Source organism: Orycteropus afer, unplaced genomic scaffold (assembly GCF_000298275.1).
Source record: "Orycteropus afer afer isolate SDZICR_OR568_19922 unplaced genomic scaffold, OryAfe1.0 scaffold00001, whole genome shotgun sequence".
Lineage (NCBI taxonomy): Eukaryota > Metazoa > Chordata > Mammalia > Tubulidentata > Orycteropodidae > Orycteropus > Orycteropus afer.
Genome location: NW_006921588.1, coordinates 25,813,097 through 25,831,915, shown reverse-complemented (window position 1 = coordinate 25,831,915; position 18,819 = coordinate 25,813,097). Strand labels below are relative to the sequence as shown.

At 37.4% G+C, this 18,819-nt stretch overlaps 1 protein-coding gene across 1 annotated transcript in view; it reads right to left on the bottom strand.

Annotated features, from left to right (window-relative positions):
• Positions 1 to 18,819, bottom strand: part of OLA1 (Obg like ATPase 1) — a 243,919-nt gene that overhangs the window by 181,951 nt on the left and 43,149 nt on the right. Inside the window, exons 2-3 of the mRNA XM_007940699.2 lie at positions 16,461 to 16,604; positions 12,657 to 12,784 (exon numbers count right to left, since the gene is read on the bottom strand). Of these exons, the coding sequence (XP_007938890.1) occupies positions 12,657 to 12,784; positions 16,461 to 16,604 (272 nt within the window). The remainder of the gene's footprint in view (positions 1 to 12,656; positions 12,785 to 16,460; positions 16,605 to 18,819) is intronic.

Below are 18,819 nucleotides of genomic sequence, written 5' to 3'. Positions count from 1 at the left end.
GGGAGGGGAGCTGTTTCATTGTAAATTTTGGTCAATGACATGAGACGAAGTTTATGTGAACTGCTGTATGAAAAGTGAATTTACTCTGTAAATCTTCACCCAAATCAAAATAAAATTAAAAAAAAAAAAAAAGAAAGAAAACAGAAATTCCTCATGTCTTAAGAATCAGAATACATGCTTACTTCAAAAAAATCCAATGTTCTAAAATAAAAAAGTCTCTCATCTCCTTCTCCACTCCAGTTTTATTCTCCAGAAATCTACCAACGGTTTGACGTACCTCCTTCCATTTTTTTTCTATGCATGTAGTGTAGAATTGGACTGTCCAATATTGTAGTCACTAGCCATTAGTGGCTGTAAGCATGTGAAATGTAGCTAGTCCAATGGAGATGTGCTCTAAGTGTAAAATTCACCCTATAAGATTTCAAAGACACTATACTCATAAAAGGTAGCACATCTCTATAATTCTTTCTGACTGTGTTGAAATAATAAAATTTGAAATGTTTAATTAAATAAAATATATTCTTAAAATTAATTATTTGTTAATTTTTTTTCCTGTGGCTACAAGTAAATCTAAAATTACATACGTAGCTCACATTTATACATCGACTGTTCATCAAAGCTAAAAGTACAACTTTAGTAGTCAGATTTGCCTACTAAGTTCTATGTTCAACTACATCATCTATAAGCTATTAACCTTGGGCAAGTTTCCTAACCACTCTGTATTCACTTCTTCTAAGAATTAAATGAAACTTCTAATTTAAAGTACTTTACACAGAGCCTGGCATGTAGTAAGTGCTCATTAAGTATTTCATGACAATATAAGAATGAAAACTATTAACTTCTCTTTAAATCACTATACAGCACCTGTCTCTTCAGTAAAAGTTTCCTGATACTCCTGTGCAAAGCAAGTATTCTCTGACAAACAATGTACACCAAGTATTTGAATTTTCAAACACATGTACACAAAAATACATAGATGGTATCTTAACCATTCTAAAATATATGAAAGCAGTGTGATATGGTGGAAAGACTGGAAAGAGACAGGCTTTAAAGAAGAAAGACAGTGCTAAAGGGGCAGTGAGGCAGCATCTTTTGACCTCCTCTACTACACAAGAGGAAGACAGAATCACCATCAGCAGCCCAAGGCCTGCTCCTACGAGGCCAGACATGCCACCACCCTCCAGCCCTCTTACCAACCTTGACACCAACCATCTCTCCCATGGCACCTACCACCTATCTGCTGGGTTCGATAATTCACTGAAGTGGCCACAGAGAACTCAAAGATTACGGGGTTTACTAAGGAAGCAACAGGCTACAACTCAAGTTCAGGAATGCATTCAGGCTACAGTTCTTTGATTAGGATAGTCTCCCCTCTGCTGTGCCCTTAGACATGCCTCTTTAGCCCTTGGCATCTTGCGACCTGGCCTCTCCCTCTGTGGGCCAGGTAAGCCTGCCACTCTGTCCCATGACTCTCAGTTCCACTGACACCATCTTTCAGCCAGGCATCTCTCTCAGCCAGCAGTTAGATTCTCCCTCTGCCTCTAGGTGGGCTCATTTTAAGCCTGGCAGAGTGGCAAACTAACCAATCCCAACATCAGAGTTCTACATACCTGAGAGAGAACAAACTTCCCAGAAGATTACTTCTTGCTGCACCAACAGAAATATCCCAGGTGGATGACTTTAACAATTAGGAGTTTAAAAGTACTTATTCAGTTGCTCAAGGCAAATTCTACCAAGGCTTTAATTGCCAGTCACATTATAGGAAATAACTACTACCAGCTGCCCAGCCAACTTGACACATATTTACATGGTCCCATCAGCAATCCAGCAGGAGTTACAAACACTATGGCTAGAAAAGCCATAACATGTAACTCACTACACCACAGACAGGCTCTATGCCCAATATACTAGCTACATAACTGTAGGAGAACTACTTAACCTCTCATTCTAAATTTTCTCATCTGTACAATTGGAATAACACCAATCCTGAAGAACTGTTAAGGTTAAAAAGAATAATATATTAGAAAGAGCTTACCATACTAACATATACCCAAACCAAAACTCACTGCCCTCCAGTCTGATCCAACTCATAGCGACCCCTCCTTGGGTTTCCCAGGTGGTATCACTATGGAAGTAGATTGCCCAACCTTCCTTCCAAGGAGTGGCTGGTGGATCTGAACAGCCAGCCTTCTGGTTAGCAGTCAAATGCCTCAGGCACTACGCCAAATCTTTTCCTCTACCAATGAACATAAAATGCAAACAATTTAGACACATGCTAATGGTCTTAATGTTGAATTGTTTGCTCAACCACAACTGCAAAAGCCTGCTAATATACTGAAAGGGTATTACCAAACACTAATTCTATTGTCCTCTAGACTCCCTACAGATCCCTTGCATGAACTGGAGCTATAGTATAGATAAATACTTCAGAGAAGAAAAATCTAACTTCAAATTCTTGCTCTTTATGCAACCTAACAGAAAACACTAGACATCAGACTGTTCGTTAACTCTCCCCTACAAAGATGCAATAAATTTCAATTTAGAGCTAGAAAAGGGTATCTCTACTGATACTATCAGATATACATGAAATTAGATAATCCTCTTTCCCTGGGCTGCCACAAAGGTTAGTGGTAAGATTTATACTCAATTTCAAGATCTTACTTGATAGGATTGATGGGTTATGTATTCTGGGTATTTAGCCTCCTAACTATGAATCCACCCCTTACCCTTTAATCCTCACTCTTCATAAATTGGCTCTCATCATTTTCCTATTGTTTCAAAGTATTAGTCTTTCATAGTAAGACAGTAAAATAATAAATGCAATTCAAGTTCATATAAAAAGTTGACAGAAACTTTAACTATAAACAAGCTGCATAATGTCATAGGCAGAAAATTTAACAAGCAACTGATGTATAGAAGTCAGGAAAGAATGGGGTAGTATATCCACACTCCCACCATTACCACCAACACATACACACACACTGCACACACATCAACTTAGCTGAAACATAATAAACTGTATTTTAAACTCTGTTTTCCACAACTGCAACTGGTTTTAAATCTTATAAGTGACAATTCTGCAAACCAGAATCTCCTGTATAAGTTTCTAAGTTGGGAACAAAACTGTGTCACAGCTCTTGTTTCTAGCCTACAGGATCATATCTCTAAGTACCTGTTGAAAAACTTAAACAAGTTTTATCTATAAATAGCTTGACAGTAGGTGCCACTGCACTGACAAAGGTGCTGTTCTTCAGATAACACACAAATGCCTTACCTTCCTGTTGAAATATAACTTTGAAACTTCTAATGCCAGTTTTAAAAAGCTAAAGATTCAGTGAAATCAATAGCCTCATCATGTTCTTTAAAAAAGTAACAATAGGAAGTTATACTACTTCTAAAAATTGATGAAAACAAGTCACTTTGGCTCACTAAACCCTAGAGACAAAACTTAATCATCTTTTAAATAAGACACCTGTTAACAGAGAAGTTATCCCATGTTTGAATTAAAAAAGAATTTGTTTTCCATAATATGGTTGCTGTTTCCCTAGTCTGCACTGAATTGCTGGCAAACAGTCTTACTGGAAGAGATTTTTGTTTATAAATGAAAGAAAAAGCTCTCATTAAGCCCTATTCCTTCTTCACAAAGTCTCCAAAATTTGCTTTTTCCCTCCCCTGCCACTGAGTTTTCTGAAATCCAGCCCTCATTACTTCTTCCTCAAATACTTAAAAAGCCTCCTAGCAGTTCTTTCTGCCCAAAAATCTTCCTACTCCAATCCATTCAGAGGATGTTGATACGTAGCTGCTAGAATATCAACTCTGTTAACTTAGTGACATAATCTGGCAAAGTCTCAAAGTCAACCAAATCTAAATTTCAGCTTTAATAAAATTACTGGGTATCCATACTGATATATACAATAGACATGAATCTTTCAGACACATTCAAGAAGAAAGGCACTAAAGAACACAGATTGTGTGGCTACATTTACATGAAGTGCAAGAACAAGCAAAACTAATCAATGATGATGTAAATCAGAAGAGATTACCTTGAGTAGGAGACTGACTGCGAAGGGTGACAAAAATGTTCTGTATCTTGATATACATGGTGGTTACAAAGATGTATACACATGTACAAATATATACAGCTGTGCAAGTCAGATTTCTGCATATTTTGGCATCTTACTGCATATATTTAATATCTCAGCCAAAAATAAGGAAAAAGCTAGAAGAAATGAATATTTACCTGATCTTGAAGAGGATAAGCACTTTCTATGAGTAAAACAAGTAGAAGAAATCAAAGGGAAGACTAATAAAAAATATTTTCAACAAAGATGACACATATAATGAATATATTCCCATGCACCTGTATTACATGAAGAAATTCTAGAACAGGCACAGTAAATTAAGGCTCTGGCCTATTTTTATATGATCCTCAAGCTAATAAGAACGACTTACATTTTTAAAGGTTTGTAAACACACACACACAAAGAATACACAACAAAGCAAAATATTTACTAACTACCACATTAGAGAAAAAAATGTGCCAACTCATGCTCTAGAAGAAAAATAAAAACAAATGTGTCATTATTCATGAAGAAAGCAAAGCAAAACAATCAGAATGTGGGTACAAGCAAGATTTCTCAATGTATACCTCAATATTATATCAATTTCTTTTAGAATCACGTAAATGTTATCTTTCAGTGTATGACCTATCTAACATTATTCAAAATATAAAATTAAGTTTTAAAAAGCTAATACCCCCATGGGAATAGTGGCAATAATTTGGATATATATTATAGGATTTTAAATGTATATACCCTTTGCCGTAGTAATTTCACCTCTAGGCATCAAAAACCATGCTTCCTAAAAATATTCAATAATAGGCAGATATTACATTTTTGTATTTTCCTATGTTTCTATATAAGGAACTCATCTGACTGCTAACCAGGAGGTTGGCAGTTCAAACCCACCAGCCACTCTGTGGAAGGAAGACTAGGCAATCTACTTCTGTAAAGATTTACTGCCTCAGAAACCCAAAGAGGGTCACTATGAGTCGGAATCGACTCAATGGCAGTAACTTTGGGTTTTTTGGGTTTTTTTTTATGTTTCGGTAAGGAGCCCTGGTGGGACAGTACTTAAGTGTTTGGCTGCTGGCCAAAAGGTCAGCAGTTCAAATACACCAGCCACTTCACAGATAAAAGTTGTGGCACAATGCTTCTGTAATGACTATAGCCTTGGAACCCCAATGTGGCACTTTTACTCTGTCCTACAGGATCACTATGAGTCAGAATCAATTCAATGGTAACATGTTTGCTTATATAATGAGCATATTTTCTTTTGGATCTAGAGCTTTTTGCCAAAGGAAAAAATAACTTCTCGTGTGTATATATTTTACTTATTTAAATAGCAATACTATAGTACTGTATCAACATCTAGAAGCTTAAAGTATTAAAAGTAATTAGAAGAATGGAAATTTCGGGACACTTAATTGTGCTCACAAGGAACCTATACATAGAACCTGTACACAGGGACAGGATAACAGACTGTTTTGGAGTGATGGATGTGTTCTGTATCCTGACTGTGGTGGTTGATACATGAATATATACATGTCAAAATTCACAGAACTGAACACCAAAAAAAAGTTAATTTTACCATATGGTAATTTCAAAAATAAAATATGTACATTCCTTAGGGAGAAATATATTTCGTTAGGAGCATACATACTTTATTGTATTTCATTCAATCTAAGATAAAATTGTTAAGAAAGGAAAAAGAAAAATCCAATTAAACTTATTTTTGTTTTCAGTTGCCATCAAGTCAATTCTGACTCATAGAGAGCCCAGGTGTGTACAGTAGGACCGTTCCATTGTGGTGGGGGGGGGGGTCCCTGTCTGTGACCTTTCAGAAGCAGATCATCAGGCCTGTCTTCTAGGGAGCCCCTGGTCGGTTTGAACCGCCAACCTTTTGGCTATTGAGCGTTTAACCATTTGTGTGACCCAGGGCCTCCATCAATTACACTGGACATATCCAACCTTTAGCAGTTCCCTTGCCTCCAGCCTTCTGTCACACTTGCCCTATCAGTCCTAGTTCCTGACAGACACTTCCTACCTGGATGTCCCAGGTACACAAACTCATCAAAATGTTGAAAACTTAAGTCATCATCTCTCTCCCATGACTTGCTGTTACTTGTATATTTAGCATTTCAGTGAATGGCATCATGATTCCTCCAACTGATCTAGTCTAGACACTCAGAGTCACATTTGACTTCATCCTCTTTTAAATACTCATATCAGTTACCAGATAGTGGAGAAGCAAAACATCAGAAAAACAGAGAAGGTTTTGCTAATGTACAGGTTTTAGGTAACACTTCTCTACATAACTGAATTTTCCCCTTCACTGCTACACCACAGATCTCTCCAGAAGGTCTTTCCAGACCTTCCCAAAGGTTAAGTTTACTTCTCAAACTAGTTGTGATGGGCTTTTGTGCTATGGTGGACTTCTGTAAAATACAATAAAAAGGAATTACTAGGCAAATGAACTTAATAATATTTTATTGTGTTCTAGGTGAAATTTATATAGTGCTGGAATATGAGCCCCTCAGGTCACAAGGCACTCAAAATACAATTGGGGACGACCTGCCTCCTCAGAGTAGAGTCGACCTTAATGATGTGGATGAAGTAAAGCTTTCAAGCCCTCCATTTGCTGATGTGGCACAACTCAAAATGGGAAGAAACACCTGTAAACATCCATTACTGATCGGAACGTGGAACATACAAAGTATGAATCTAGGAAAATTGGAAGCTGTCAAAAATGAAATGGAACACATAAAGATACATATTCTAGGCATTAGTGAGCTGATAGGGACTAGTTTTAGCCATTCTGAATCAGACAACCATATGATCTACTACATCACGAATGACAAACTAAAGAGGAATGGTGTGGCATTCATTGTCACAAAGAAAGTTTCAAGATCTGTTTTGAAGTACAATGCTATCAGTGATAGGATAATATCCTTACTCCTACAAGGAAGACTAGTTAATACTACTATTATTCAACTTTACACACCAACCACCAAAGCCGAAGACAAGGAAATTGAAGATTTTTACCAACTTCTGCAGTCTGAAATTGACCAAATACCCAATCAAGCTGTGTTGATTACTAACAGTGATTAGAATGCAAAAGTTGGAAACAAAGAATGACCAGTAGTTGAAAAATATGGCCTTGGTGACAGAAATGACACTGGAGTTTGCATGATAGAATTTTGTAAAACCAATGACTTATATTCATTGCAAATACCTGTTTTCAACAACATAAATGACAGCTATACACGTGGACTTCACCAGATGGAGTACACAAGAATCAGACTGACTACATCTGTGGCAAGAGGTAACGGAGAAGCTCAGTATCTTTAGCCAAAACAAGGCCAGGAGCAGCTGATTCTGGAACAGACCATCAATTCCTCACATGTAAGTTCAACTTGAAGTGGAAGACAATTAACACGTCCACAAGAGCCAAAATATGACCTTGATTACATCCCACCTGAATTTAGAGACCATCTAAAGAACAGATTTGATGTATTGAATACCAATGACCAAAAACTAGAGGAATTGTGAGATGACATCAAGAACATCATCCATGAAGAAAACAAAAGGTCATTAAAAAGACAGGAAAGGAAGAAAAGACCAAAATGGATGTCAGAAGAGACTCTGAAACTTGCCCTTAAATGGAGGGTAGCTAAAGCAAATGAAAGAAATGACAAGATAAAAGAGCTGAACGGATTTTCAAGAGCAGCTCAAGAAAACAAAGTCAGTTATTACAGTGAAATGTGCAAGGACCTGGAGTTAGAAAACCAAAAGGGAAGAACACACTCACCATTTCTCAGCTGAAAGAACTGAAGAAAAAATTTAAGCCTCGAGTGGCAATATTGCAAGATTCTATGGGCAAAATACTGAATGATACAGGAAACATCAAAAGAAGATGGAAGGAATACATACACTGTACCAAAAAGAAATGGTCAATCTTCATCCATTTCAGGAGGTGGCATATGATCAAGAACTAAAAGTATTGAAGGAGGAAGTCAAAGCTGCACTGAAGGAATTGGTGAAGAACAAGGCTTCAGGAAGTGATGGAATACCCATTGAGATTCTTCAACAAAGGATGCTGTGCAGGAGGCATTCACTCATATATGCCAAGAAATTAGGAAGACAGCTACCTGGCCAACTGGAAGAGATTCCTATCTGTACCCATTCCAAAGAAAGGTGATCCCACAGAATGTGGAAATTATTGAACAATATCATTAATGTCACATGCAAGTAAAATCTTACTTAGATAATTCAAAAATGGCTGCAGCAGTATATTGATAGAGAACTTGCAGAAATGCAAGCTGGATTCAGAAGAAGACATGGAACAAAAGATGTCATTGCTGATTTCAGATGGCTGTCAAAGAATATCAGAAAAACATTTACTTGTGTTTTGTTGATTATGCAAAGCATTTGACTATGTGGACTGTAACAAATTATGGATAAAATTAGAAGAATGAGAATTTCGGGACACTTAATTGTGCTCACGAGGAACCTGTACATAGATCAGGAGGCTGTTGTTAGAACAAAACAAGGGGACACTGCATGGTTTAAAATCAGGAAGGGAGTGCATCAGGGTTGTATCCTTTCACCACACTTATTCAATCTGTATGCTGAGAAAATAATCGAAGAAGCTGGGCTATATGAAAAAGAACATGGCATCAGGATTGGAGGAAGACTCATTAACAACCTGTGATATGAAGACAACACAACTTTGTTTGCTAAGTGACTTGAAGCACTTACTGATGAAGATTAAGACTACAGTCTGCAGTATGCATTACATCTCAACATAAACAAAATGAAAATCCTTACAAATGGACCAATAAGCAGTATCACAATAAATGGAGAAAAGACTTAAGTTGTCAAAGATTTCATATTACTTGGTTCCACAATCAACACCAATGGAAGCAGCAGTCAAGAAATTAGACAACATATTGCACTTGGCAAATGTGCTGCAAAAGACCTCTTCAAAGTGCTGAAGAGCAAAGATGTCTCTTTGAAGACTAAGGTGCACCTAACCCAAGCCATGGTATTTTCAATCACCTCTTATGCATGTGAGAGCTGGACAATGGATAAGGAAGACTGAAGAATTGATGCTTTTTGAGTTGTGGTGCTCACGAAGAATACTGAAGGTACTATGGACTGCCAGAAGAACTAACAAATCTGTCCTGCAAGAAGTGTAACTGGAATGTTCCTTGGAAGCGAGAATGGCCAGACTTCATCTCACCTACTTTGGTCATGTTGTCAGAAGGGACCATTCCCTGGAGAAGGATATCATGCTTGGTAAAGTGGAGGGTCAACAAGAAAGGGGAATGCCCTCAATGAGATGCATGCACACAGTGGCTGCAACGATGGGCTCAGGTATAGCAAGGATTGTGAGGCTGGCACAGGACCAGGCAGTGTTTCATTCTGTTGTACATAGAGTGGCTGAGTCAGAGCCAAATGGACAGCACCCAACAACATAAATGTGAAGTGTTCCACAACAAATTAGGTTCTACTTTAACAATTTTTATACAAATTGCTGCATGCCATTTATCACAATTTTTACAATGTGACAGCATTCTCATAATTTCCATTCTGTTTCCATTGATCTAGCCTCCCTTCCCTTCCTTACCTTCTCATCCTTGCTTTTGCATAAATGTTGACTGTCTGGTCTCATGTAGTTAATTGTTTAAGGCAGCACATTATTCATGTGTGATACTCTTTATTTTATAAGCCAGTCTATTATTTGGCTGAAAGGTGACCTGCAGAAATAGCTTCAATTCCAAAGTCAAAGAGTATCTTAGAGCGACAGTCTCAGAGGTTCCTCTAATATCTATTGGTCCATTAAATCTGGCCTTTTTTAGGAAAGTTTTTGTGGTACTTAAAGTGCTCTGGTGGTATAGTAGTAGATAAGGCATTTGGCTGCTAACCAGAAGGTCAGTAGTTCAAATCCACCAGCCACTCCACAGAAGGAAGATGTGGCAATCTACTTCTGTAAAGATTTTTAGCCTTGGAAACTGAGTAGGGGTTACTATGAGTCAGGATCAACTCGATGGCAGTGAGCTTGGTTTTTTGGGGTTTTTTTGGTTTTGTTGTAGTTAAGGTTGCGTGTCAACTTGGCTGGGCCATGATTTTGAGTGTCTTGCAGACGATGTAGTTATTCCCCACGATGAGACCAGATAAACTGTAATCACCTCCATGGTGTAATTTGTTGTGAGCAGTTAATCAGTTGAAGGGGAGTTGCCTTTGGAGTATGGCCTGCTTCCAGTATATATGGAAAGGATCTTGCATTTGGTTCAAAAGTCTTTATCTCCAGTTTCTGGATTTGAACCAGTGGCTTGCCATCTTGCCTGCCACTCTTGGGACTGTTGCCAGTGCAGCCTTTGAGCCAACAATCTGCCATTTTACTTGCCAATCTTAGATTCATCAGCCTCAGAAACCAGCATCTACATGAGTCAGGAGAAGCTTCCACCTTGCTCCTGTGGGCCTGGAAGGCAGAACTGAAGTCCAAGGTTGTGGGGCTCCCACCCAGGACCTAGAGTCAACCCTTTGAACTCAGACTTCTAACCTAGTCTTCCCCTAGAGTCAGCACTCTGAATTTGGATTTCTAGGCCCCAAAACTTTAGGAGAATAAATCTGTTTGTTGATGCCATCCACTTGTATTTCTATTATAGCAGCATGAGAGAACTAAGACAGTTTTGTTATGTATTTTTCTCCTATTCTATCTGGAATCTTCTATTGTGTCCCTGGTCAGAGTGAGTAGTAGCGGTAGCCAGGCACCATCTAGTTCTTCCAATATCAGGTTAAAAGAGGCTGTGCTTCATGTGGGCTATTTATCCTATGGAGTAGTTTCTTCTTTGAGCCTTTAATTTCCTTCATTCTCTTTCACTCCATACCAACAGAGACCAGTAGTTCTACCTTAGATGGCAGCTCACACATTTTTAAGATCCCAGATGCTACTAACCAAACTAGGATATAGAACATTATCTTTATGAACTATGTTATGCCAACTGACTAAGCCGTCTCCTGAGACTTTGGTCCCAAGCCTTTTAGCAAATAAATTTTAAAAAAGATATGCAAATAATAATAGCCCTTTTTTTATTATTAGATCTAAATGACACAAAAATTACTCAATTTCCTCTAAAATTTTCTAAACTCTCATTCTCAAAGACCAGTAACACACAAAAGCACTGAAACAGACTATGGATTGCCACCCCCTCTACGTTATGTTTCCTTCATTTGCACTAATTTGCTCATTAGAATGTTATTATAAAGTTTTTTTCTTTAAATATTTTTAATTTTGCTGTTGAGAATATATATAGCAAAACATACACCAATTCAACAGCTTCTGCACATACAATTTAGTGACACTGATTACATTCTTCAAGTTGTACAACCATTCTCACCCTCCTATTCTGAGTTGTTCCTCCTCATTAACACACACTCATTGCTCATTAATGTTTCTTTGTTCTTTTTTTTTTTTTTTAATTTTTATTATGATTTGGGTGAAAGTTTGCAAAGTAAATTCATTTTCCATACAGCAGTTCATACACATTTTGTTTTAGGACACTGGCTGCAATCCGCACAGTGTAACAGCTCTCTTTCCACTTCTTCCCTGTAGTTACCTCTTCCCTGTGCCCTTCTTTCCTATGCATTCTTGCCTCCTGAGCTATCTCCCAATGGAAATACTGACTGCTCTTCTGTTCTCCCATGAATAAAGTACTGTCTTGGCCTGAGCCTTTTCCTATATCCTTCTATTTGGTCAAAGGATTAGTATGTTCTTGTCTCACTTGTGAGGGTAAAAGACTACAACCAAACCTATATTTTCCTCTTTCCATAAAGGCTAGGCTGATACACTCCTTGGAAAGACAATCATGGGAGAAGGAAGGGCTGCTTATGTACAGGGAGACAGCTCAGGGAGCAGGAGAGTATGGAGAGATGGACACTGGGAAGAGGTAATTGTGGGGAGGAGGTGGGAGGGGTGCTGTTGCATTGTGCTACACTGTGGTCAATGTCATGAGACAAAGTGTACGTGAACTGCTGTATAGAAAGTGAATTTGCTCTGTAAATCTTCACCCAAATCACAATTAAAAAAAAAGGCTAGGCTGAGCTATAATTTTCTTCCTAGTAGATAAACTGTAGAACCATTCCTTTCTTATAGCTAAATTAGATGCCTTTCTCCCCCCCAAAAAAATAATGGAACACCCTCCTCTATCAGTTCTGCCTTCAAAGCACATGGCGTGAACAAAAAATGTAGACCAATTTCACAACTTAAGAAAACATTTAAATGCCTTTACAATCAACACAGTTACTTATTACACTGAAACATTTCGAAACAGACCTAATCCAGAAGAGGGAATAAAATTCAATTAGAATATTCTATCAATACAGTATATACTTGCTCTGGAATAAGCCTTCACATATGGAGATGATGTGAAATTGCATTAACATCACAATTAACAGACTAGCCCATGATCCATCTTGTAAAGCAAAGAAAACCTTTAATTAATCAGTCAGTTCTCATTTTATTTCAGCAAAAATGGATAGAAAGCAATGATTTTAATGAAATTAATCAATTAAATAAGCAACTGTACTTACGTGTTAGATGAAAGATTCCATCACAGGCACTAATGTGAGATAAAAAGGCATTTCCCAGCCCCTGTCCATTATGAGCTCCTTTCACAAGGCCTGCAATATCTACTACATTTAGAAAGGCAGGAATTTTGCTGAAAAAGAAAGGAAGGTTTTATTATAAAATAATACTGAGAATCTGTTTATTAACCAAATGAATTCCCCAAACACTTTATATGAATTCTTTCCTCTCTAGAACGTTTATGAGGTACTCAGTGATTTGATAAATGAATTTTTAAAAAATTAAGTAAGAAATAACCTTTCAAATAGCAATAATGGTGGTATAACATGAAAAATGTCATCAAAGAAGAAAAAGGAAATAACCTTTCGATACATTAGGATCTTCATGCCTAGAAAAATGAAGAAAAACACTATAAAGCAGAATAGTTGTTTTCATTGTATCTCTAAAGACTAAGATGCCTATCATTAATTTTACTATACAGTTCTGTTGGCACGTGCACATACATAAAAGCAGTAGAGTATATTTAAATAGTATACCAGTACAAGACAAGGTAATCATCATGAAATAAGCCAACTAACTTTGTGCCAAGCACTAGTCTAAGTACTTCACATGTACTGTCTCGTTTCAAATTTCAAAACAACTTATAAGGTAGATGCTATTTATTAAGCCCATTTTTTGGATGAGCAAATTGCACTTTAGAGGAGTTAAGTTATCTACTGCATACAGTGGTTATGTATGAGACTATCCTTGTATTTAGTAAATACAAACTGAAGAACTGAAGTGCAATGCAGAATCATGTCTACAACTTATTCTCAAAGGTTCAGTGAATCTGGGTGAAGGATGTGATTTCTGTAACTTTTATATAAATTTTAAGTCATTTAAAAATAAAAAGTTTTCAAAAGAACATAGAAGTCAGCTTGAGGGGTCAATATGAGGGATACAAGTCAATTTGAGCATCATAACAAGAAACGATAGTGATGGATTATAACCGAGTAGCAATGATATACATAAATGAATAAGTGAAGACAAGAAAACTCTTCCTTATAATATAATGTCAACTAGTAAATGAAGAAGGAATGAAAGAAGTACAAAATCACCACTTGACAATGATCAAAGTAATAATTTGTCAAAAAAAATTGATGGATATTAACCCTAGAGGTTGAAAATGGGAGAAATGTGAATGAACTGTACTTTAAATCATAGGAATTGCTGATAGATTGAATGTAATGTGGGAAATAAAGAGGAATCAAGGATTATCTCAAATTCTGATTTGAGCAACTGAGAAAATGACAGTGCTATTATTAAAGAAGAACAAATTTGGGGCAACATAGGGTGAAATCAAGAGCTCCATTTGGACATGTAAAATCTGAGGCACCTTTTAGCCATTTAAGTGTCAGGAAGGCAGTTAGATATAAGTGTGGAGTTCCGGGCTGGAGAAAGATATTTGGGATTTATCAGCACATTCAAAATTATGAAAAACTAAAAACAAAGCAATTCTCAATAGTAGGGAAATGGAATGTAAACTTGGTATATTCATATAGTACAATATTAAGTATAAATTTTGTTGTTGTTGTTGTTATGTGTCGTCGAGTCGGCCCCGACTCATAGCGACCCCTCCTTGGGTTTCCGAGGCAGTATCACTACGGAAGTAGGATTGCCCAACCTTCCTTCCAAGGAGTGGCTGGTGGGTTTGAACCGCCAGCCGTCTGGTTAGCAGGCAAAGTGTCTTAGCCACTATGCTACCAGAGCTAAGATACTAAAATGATTAAGTTTATTAATCTAGAAAGGTATTAATACCCCAAGTAAACAAAGTATTCTATTACTGTAAGGAAGTGTACACATATCTAGGGAAAGTATGAAGGCTATCCTTCCTAAGTATTTATATGTAATATCAAGATAAAAGAATTATAGATGATTATCACATCTCTTTTTATACATTCCCTATTGTCTGAACTTCTACAATGAAACTGTATTATCTTATTCTTTCCTAATAAAACAGCTATACTCATTTTTTCTAATTAAAGATATAATCCATGCTTATTTTAAGAAAATTCAAATAATATAGAGGGTATAAGAAGTAAAGTAAAAATCACCCAAAAATTCCACTATCTAGAGATAACCCATCATCTAGTTTGTAATTTCCATTTCATACATTTTCCTATGAATACACACATCAAAATAACCTACTGCCAGTACTGATTTGGGTTACGTGAAGGGCAATGTACCAAAAGTGAGTGATAAACACGGTGGCCATGAGGAAGAGGAAGATACAGAGAGGTGCACAAGAGGTATCAGACAACAAAGATACATGCTTTTACACATAAAATACTATGCTGTAACTGATAACAAACATTAATCTACAGGTAAGTAGATGGGCAGACAGGCTGAATAATCAGGTATGTCTAGGCAAAAGGGACTATACCCATCACCATATATAAGTTTGGCAGAAGATATTTCTACATACATATTTTTATGTGCTGTGAGAATGTCCAAATACATAATAAAGCTGACAAAGGGCAAAATTATAACTTCTTGGCCACAGAGGATATCAAGCTCAATTGACATCACATACTACACAAAAACACTGTTCTATACCCTACTTTGGTGAGTAGCCACTACAGTCTTAAAAGCTTGCAAGCAGCCATCTAGATGCAACAATGGGTCTTTCCTCATCCAGAGTAAAGAAGAATGGAGAAAACCAAACACGAATAGAAACAATTAGTCCAAGGGACTAGGGGACCATGCAGCCCTGAGCCTGTATGACCATGAGACCAGAAGAGCTAGATGGTGCCCAGCTATCACTGTCAACCACTAGGAAAAGGGTCAATGCAGGAGATCCTGGATAGAGTGGGAGAACGATGTGGAATAAAACTCAAAATCCCAAAAAAAAAAGACAAGGTTTACTGATTTGATAGAGCCTGGTGAGAATCCCAACACTATGGCCCTTAGTTACCCTTCAGTTCTGGAACTGATCTCACTCCTGTGGCTTCCAGCCAAACAACAGACAGGTATATGGGGTGAACATTTACATCAGGTAGATACACTCCTTAGAGGAATCAATTGTGGGAGAACAAAAGAACAGTGTTTGCACAGGGAGATACTCAACGGGCAGGAATGAATAGGTAAGAAGGACACAGGGAAGAGGTTCTTCCCTCTTTTAATTACAGAGAGGAAGTGGGAAGAGAACTGTTACACTGTGGGAAATTGCAGTCAATGTCATAAAACAAAATGTGTATGAACTGTTGTATAGAAAGTGAGTTAGTTCTGTAAACTTTCACCCAAATCACAATAAAAAAAGATAAATAAATAAATAGACCCACTGTCATCAAGTCAATTCAGTCTCACAGCAACCATTTGAGACAGAGGAGAACTTCCTCATAGGGTTTCCAAGCCTCTGTAATTTTTATGGGAGCAGACTGCTACATTTTTCTTCTGCAGAGTGGCTGGTGAGTTCGAACCATGAAACTTTCAGCTAGCAGCCTGGCAGTTAACCACTGCCAGGGGTCTTTACATACACACACATACATACAATTTTACATACACCAAAACCAAAAACCAAACTCACCATAAAATATAGACTACTCCCTCTATTTTATACCCCTCACAAAAGATAACTATATAAAAGCAGCAGATAAATGCTTCTTCATCTTCTCCATGCTCTAAGTTACTTTTATAATCACCTAAAACAATAATGTTATGCTAATTCTGAAAGAAAAACCCTTCTATGTGATTTTAAATACATCATCCATATTTATTTACTCAATCTACAGAGGGCCACCAAATAAGCAAAGGCATAAAGACTTTCTTACCTTGCTGGTTTGTGGTACTGGCAAAGAAAATCAAACCTCTCATCTGGCACAGGTACTCTGCTCTCATTAGGATCAATAGTACAGAACGGGAAATTTTCTGCTGAAGCCTGACTATTGGTTAATACATTGAAGAAGGTGGATTTCCTAAAAGAAATAAAAACAATTTCAATCAATTCTTTGGTTAACACTGATAAAATTTTATCTCATTCAAATTTCAACACTCAAATAAGATGGAAAAGTAAAAAACAATTGGAAGGCATAAAAAAATAACATATTTTTACTAACAGAAATGAATGAAAGTTTCATAATTTGCTTATGTTTCTGAACTTGAAAAGCATTATCAGTTCCAGAACTGAATGTTTCTTATAAATGACAGCTAGGCTCACATAATACTACAGTTTATTTTCTTCATAAAGCACCTGCAGAACCAATATGATTTCACCTGTATCCAACAAAACCTTTTCTAATATAAATGCAGAAAGGTGCCTACGTATTTAGTTCAATCACTCCCTCAGATAGCACTAACTGTCTCATAGGAATTGGGAGACAGAAGCTCAGACTCCCATTTAATGAAATTTTTAGAAATTTGAATTTTTTCCAATAATTTTGAAATACTGTTTAAATCAGGAAGAAAAATCTATAAATAATTGTTCATTAAATTTCACCTATAGTGTAGTGCCTAAGGCATTTGACTGCTAATCAATCAGAAGGCTAGTGGTTCAAACCCAGCAGCTACTTCTCAGAAGAAGACTGGGCAACCTACTTCCGTAGAGATACTGCCTTGGAAACCCAAGAAGGGGTCTCTATTAGTCTAATTGACTCAATGGCAGTGAGTTTTTTTTTTTTTTTTTTTTAATAATCAGGTTGTCATACTGTGGTGGTTTGCATGTTGCTGTGCTGTTAGAAGCTAGTCCATCAATATTTCAAATACCAGGAGGGTCACCCATGGTGGACAGGTTTCAACATAGCTTCCTGACTAAGACAGAATAGGAAGAAAGATCTGCAATCTATTTCTAAAAATTAGCCAATGAAAACCTTATGGATCACAAGACCATTGTACTACTTCTTGTGGGGCTGGATACACACACACACGCACACACACACACACATCAATTTCAAGGCATACCCCCTCCTGGGGGGGGGGGCTACATTGTCCAATGTCATCAGGAAAGATCAATCATTGGAGAGCAGTATGTCTGGAGAAGCAGAGGGCCAACAAGCGCTTGGGAGACCCTCAGAGAGATGGATTGGCACAACAGCCATAACGATGTACTCAACCATGCTGGTGACTACGAGAATAACAAGATCTAGACAATGCTGCACTCTATCGTACTGTAAGGAGGCCATGAGGTGGAGTCAATAAGACACCAACTAAGAGAAATTCTCACTATCTGATTCTTATCAGGTGACGTGTCCTCAGAGAATGCCGACTCATGTTAATATCAGATTTTTTAAAATATGGTAATTACAGGGTTAAAAATCAGAGTGAAATTCAAAACAAAATGGGATCTCTGAAGGTTGATTTGTTTTATACTGCTTTTCAATTCTATCACTTAATCAGACAGTAGACAATTCACTGAAGTGACTGTCCTTGCTCCTGAAATAGGACTGTTGCACTCATGAGAATGTAAAATGAGAAATGCTGTTAAAAAAAACCTTTTTTCCTTTAAACTAGAGTAACTGAGGGACTAGCTAAGGATTATGTGGGAATTGTGAGACAAGTGTTGCTAACTCTGGCTACATGTGATTATGAAAAATGTTTGCATAGGGACCAAATTTGATTAACAAAAGAATGCTCAAAAAGTATAATGCTAATATAGTCCACAAAGGCAATGTTCTACATCATACTTTAGGGAGTAGCAACTGGCATCTTAAAAGCTTGTGAGTGGCCATCTAAGGTGCAACTATATTCTATTCTGTCTTATTGGGTCACTAACAAGTCTGATTTGATTAAACAGCAACAGGTTTGGTTTGCAGTTAGCTCATCCAACAGAACTTTTAAACCAAAGAACTAGTTCCCTTGTAAGAGTGATGAACAAAAAGCAGTAATCAAGGTCTACCTAAGTACTAATGGTAAGCAACAACTTTAGCAACAAGATACTTAACTTGGACCTCCAGACCTTTAAGCATTGCTCTTATATCACAAACTAAACATTTCACAGTAGAAATGTTTGTTAAAACAACCACATAAATCATTCCGACTGCTAACCAGAAGGCTGGCGGTTCAAACCCACCAGCCACTCCTAGGAAGGAAGGTTAGGCAATCCTACTTCCGTAGTGATACTGCCTCGGAAACCCAAGGAGGGGTCGCTATGAGTCAGGGCCCACTCGACGGCACATAACAACAACAACAGAGCAC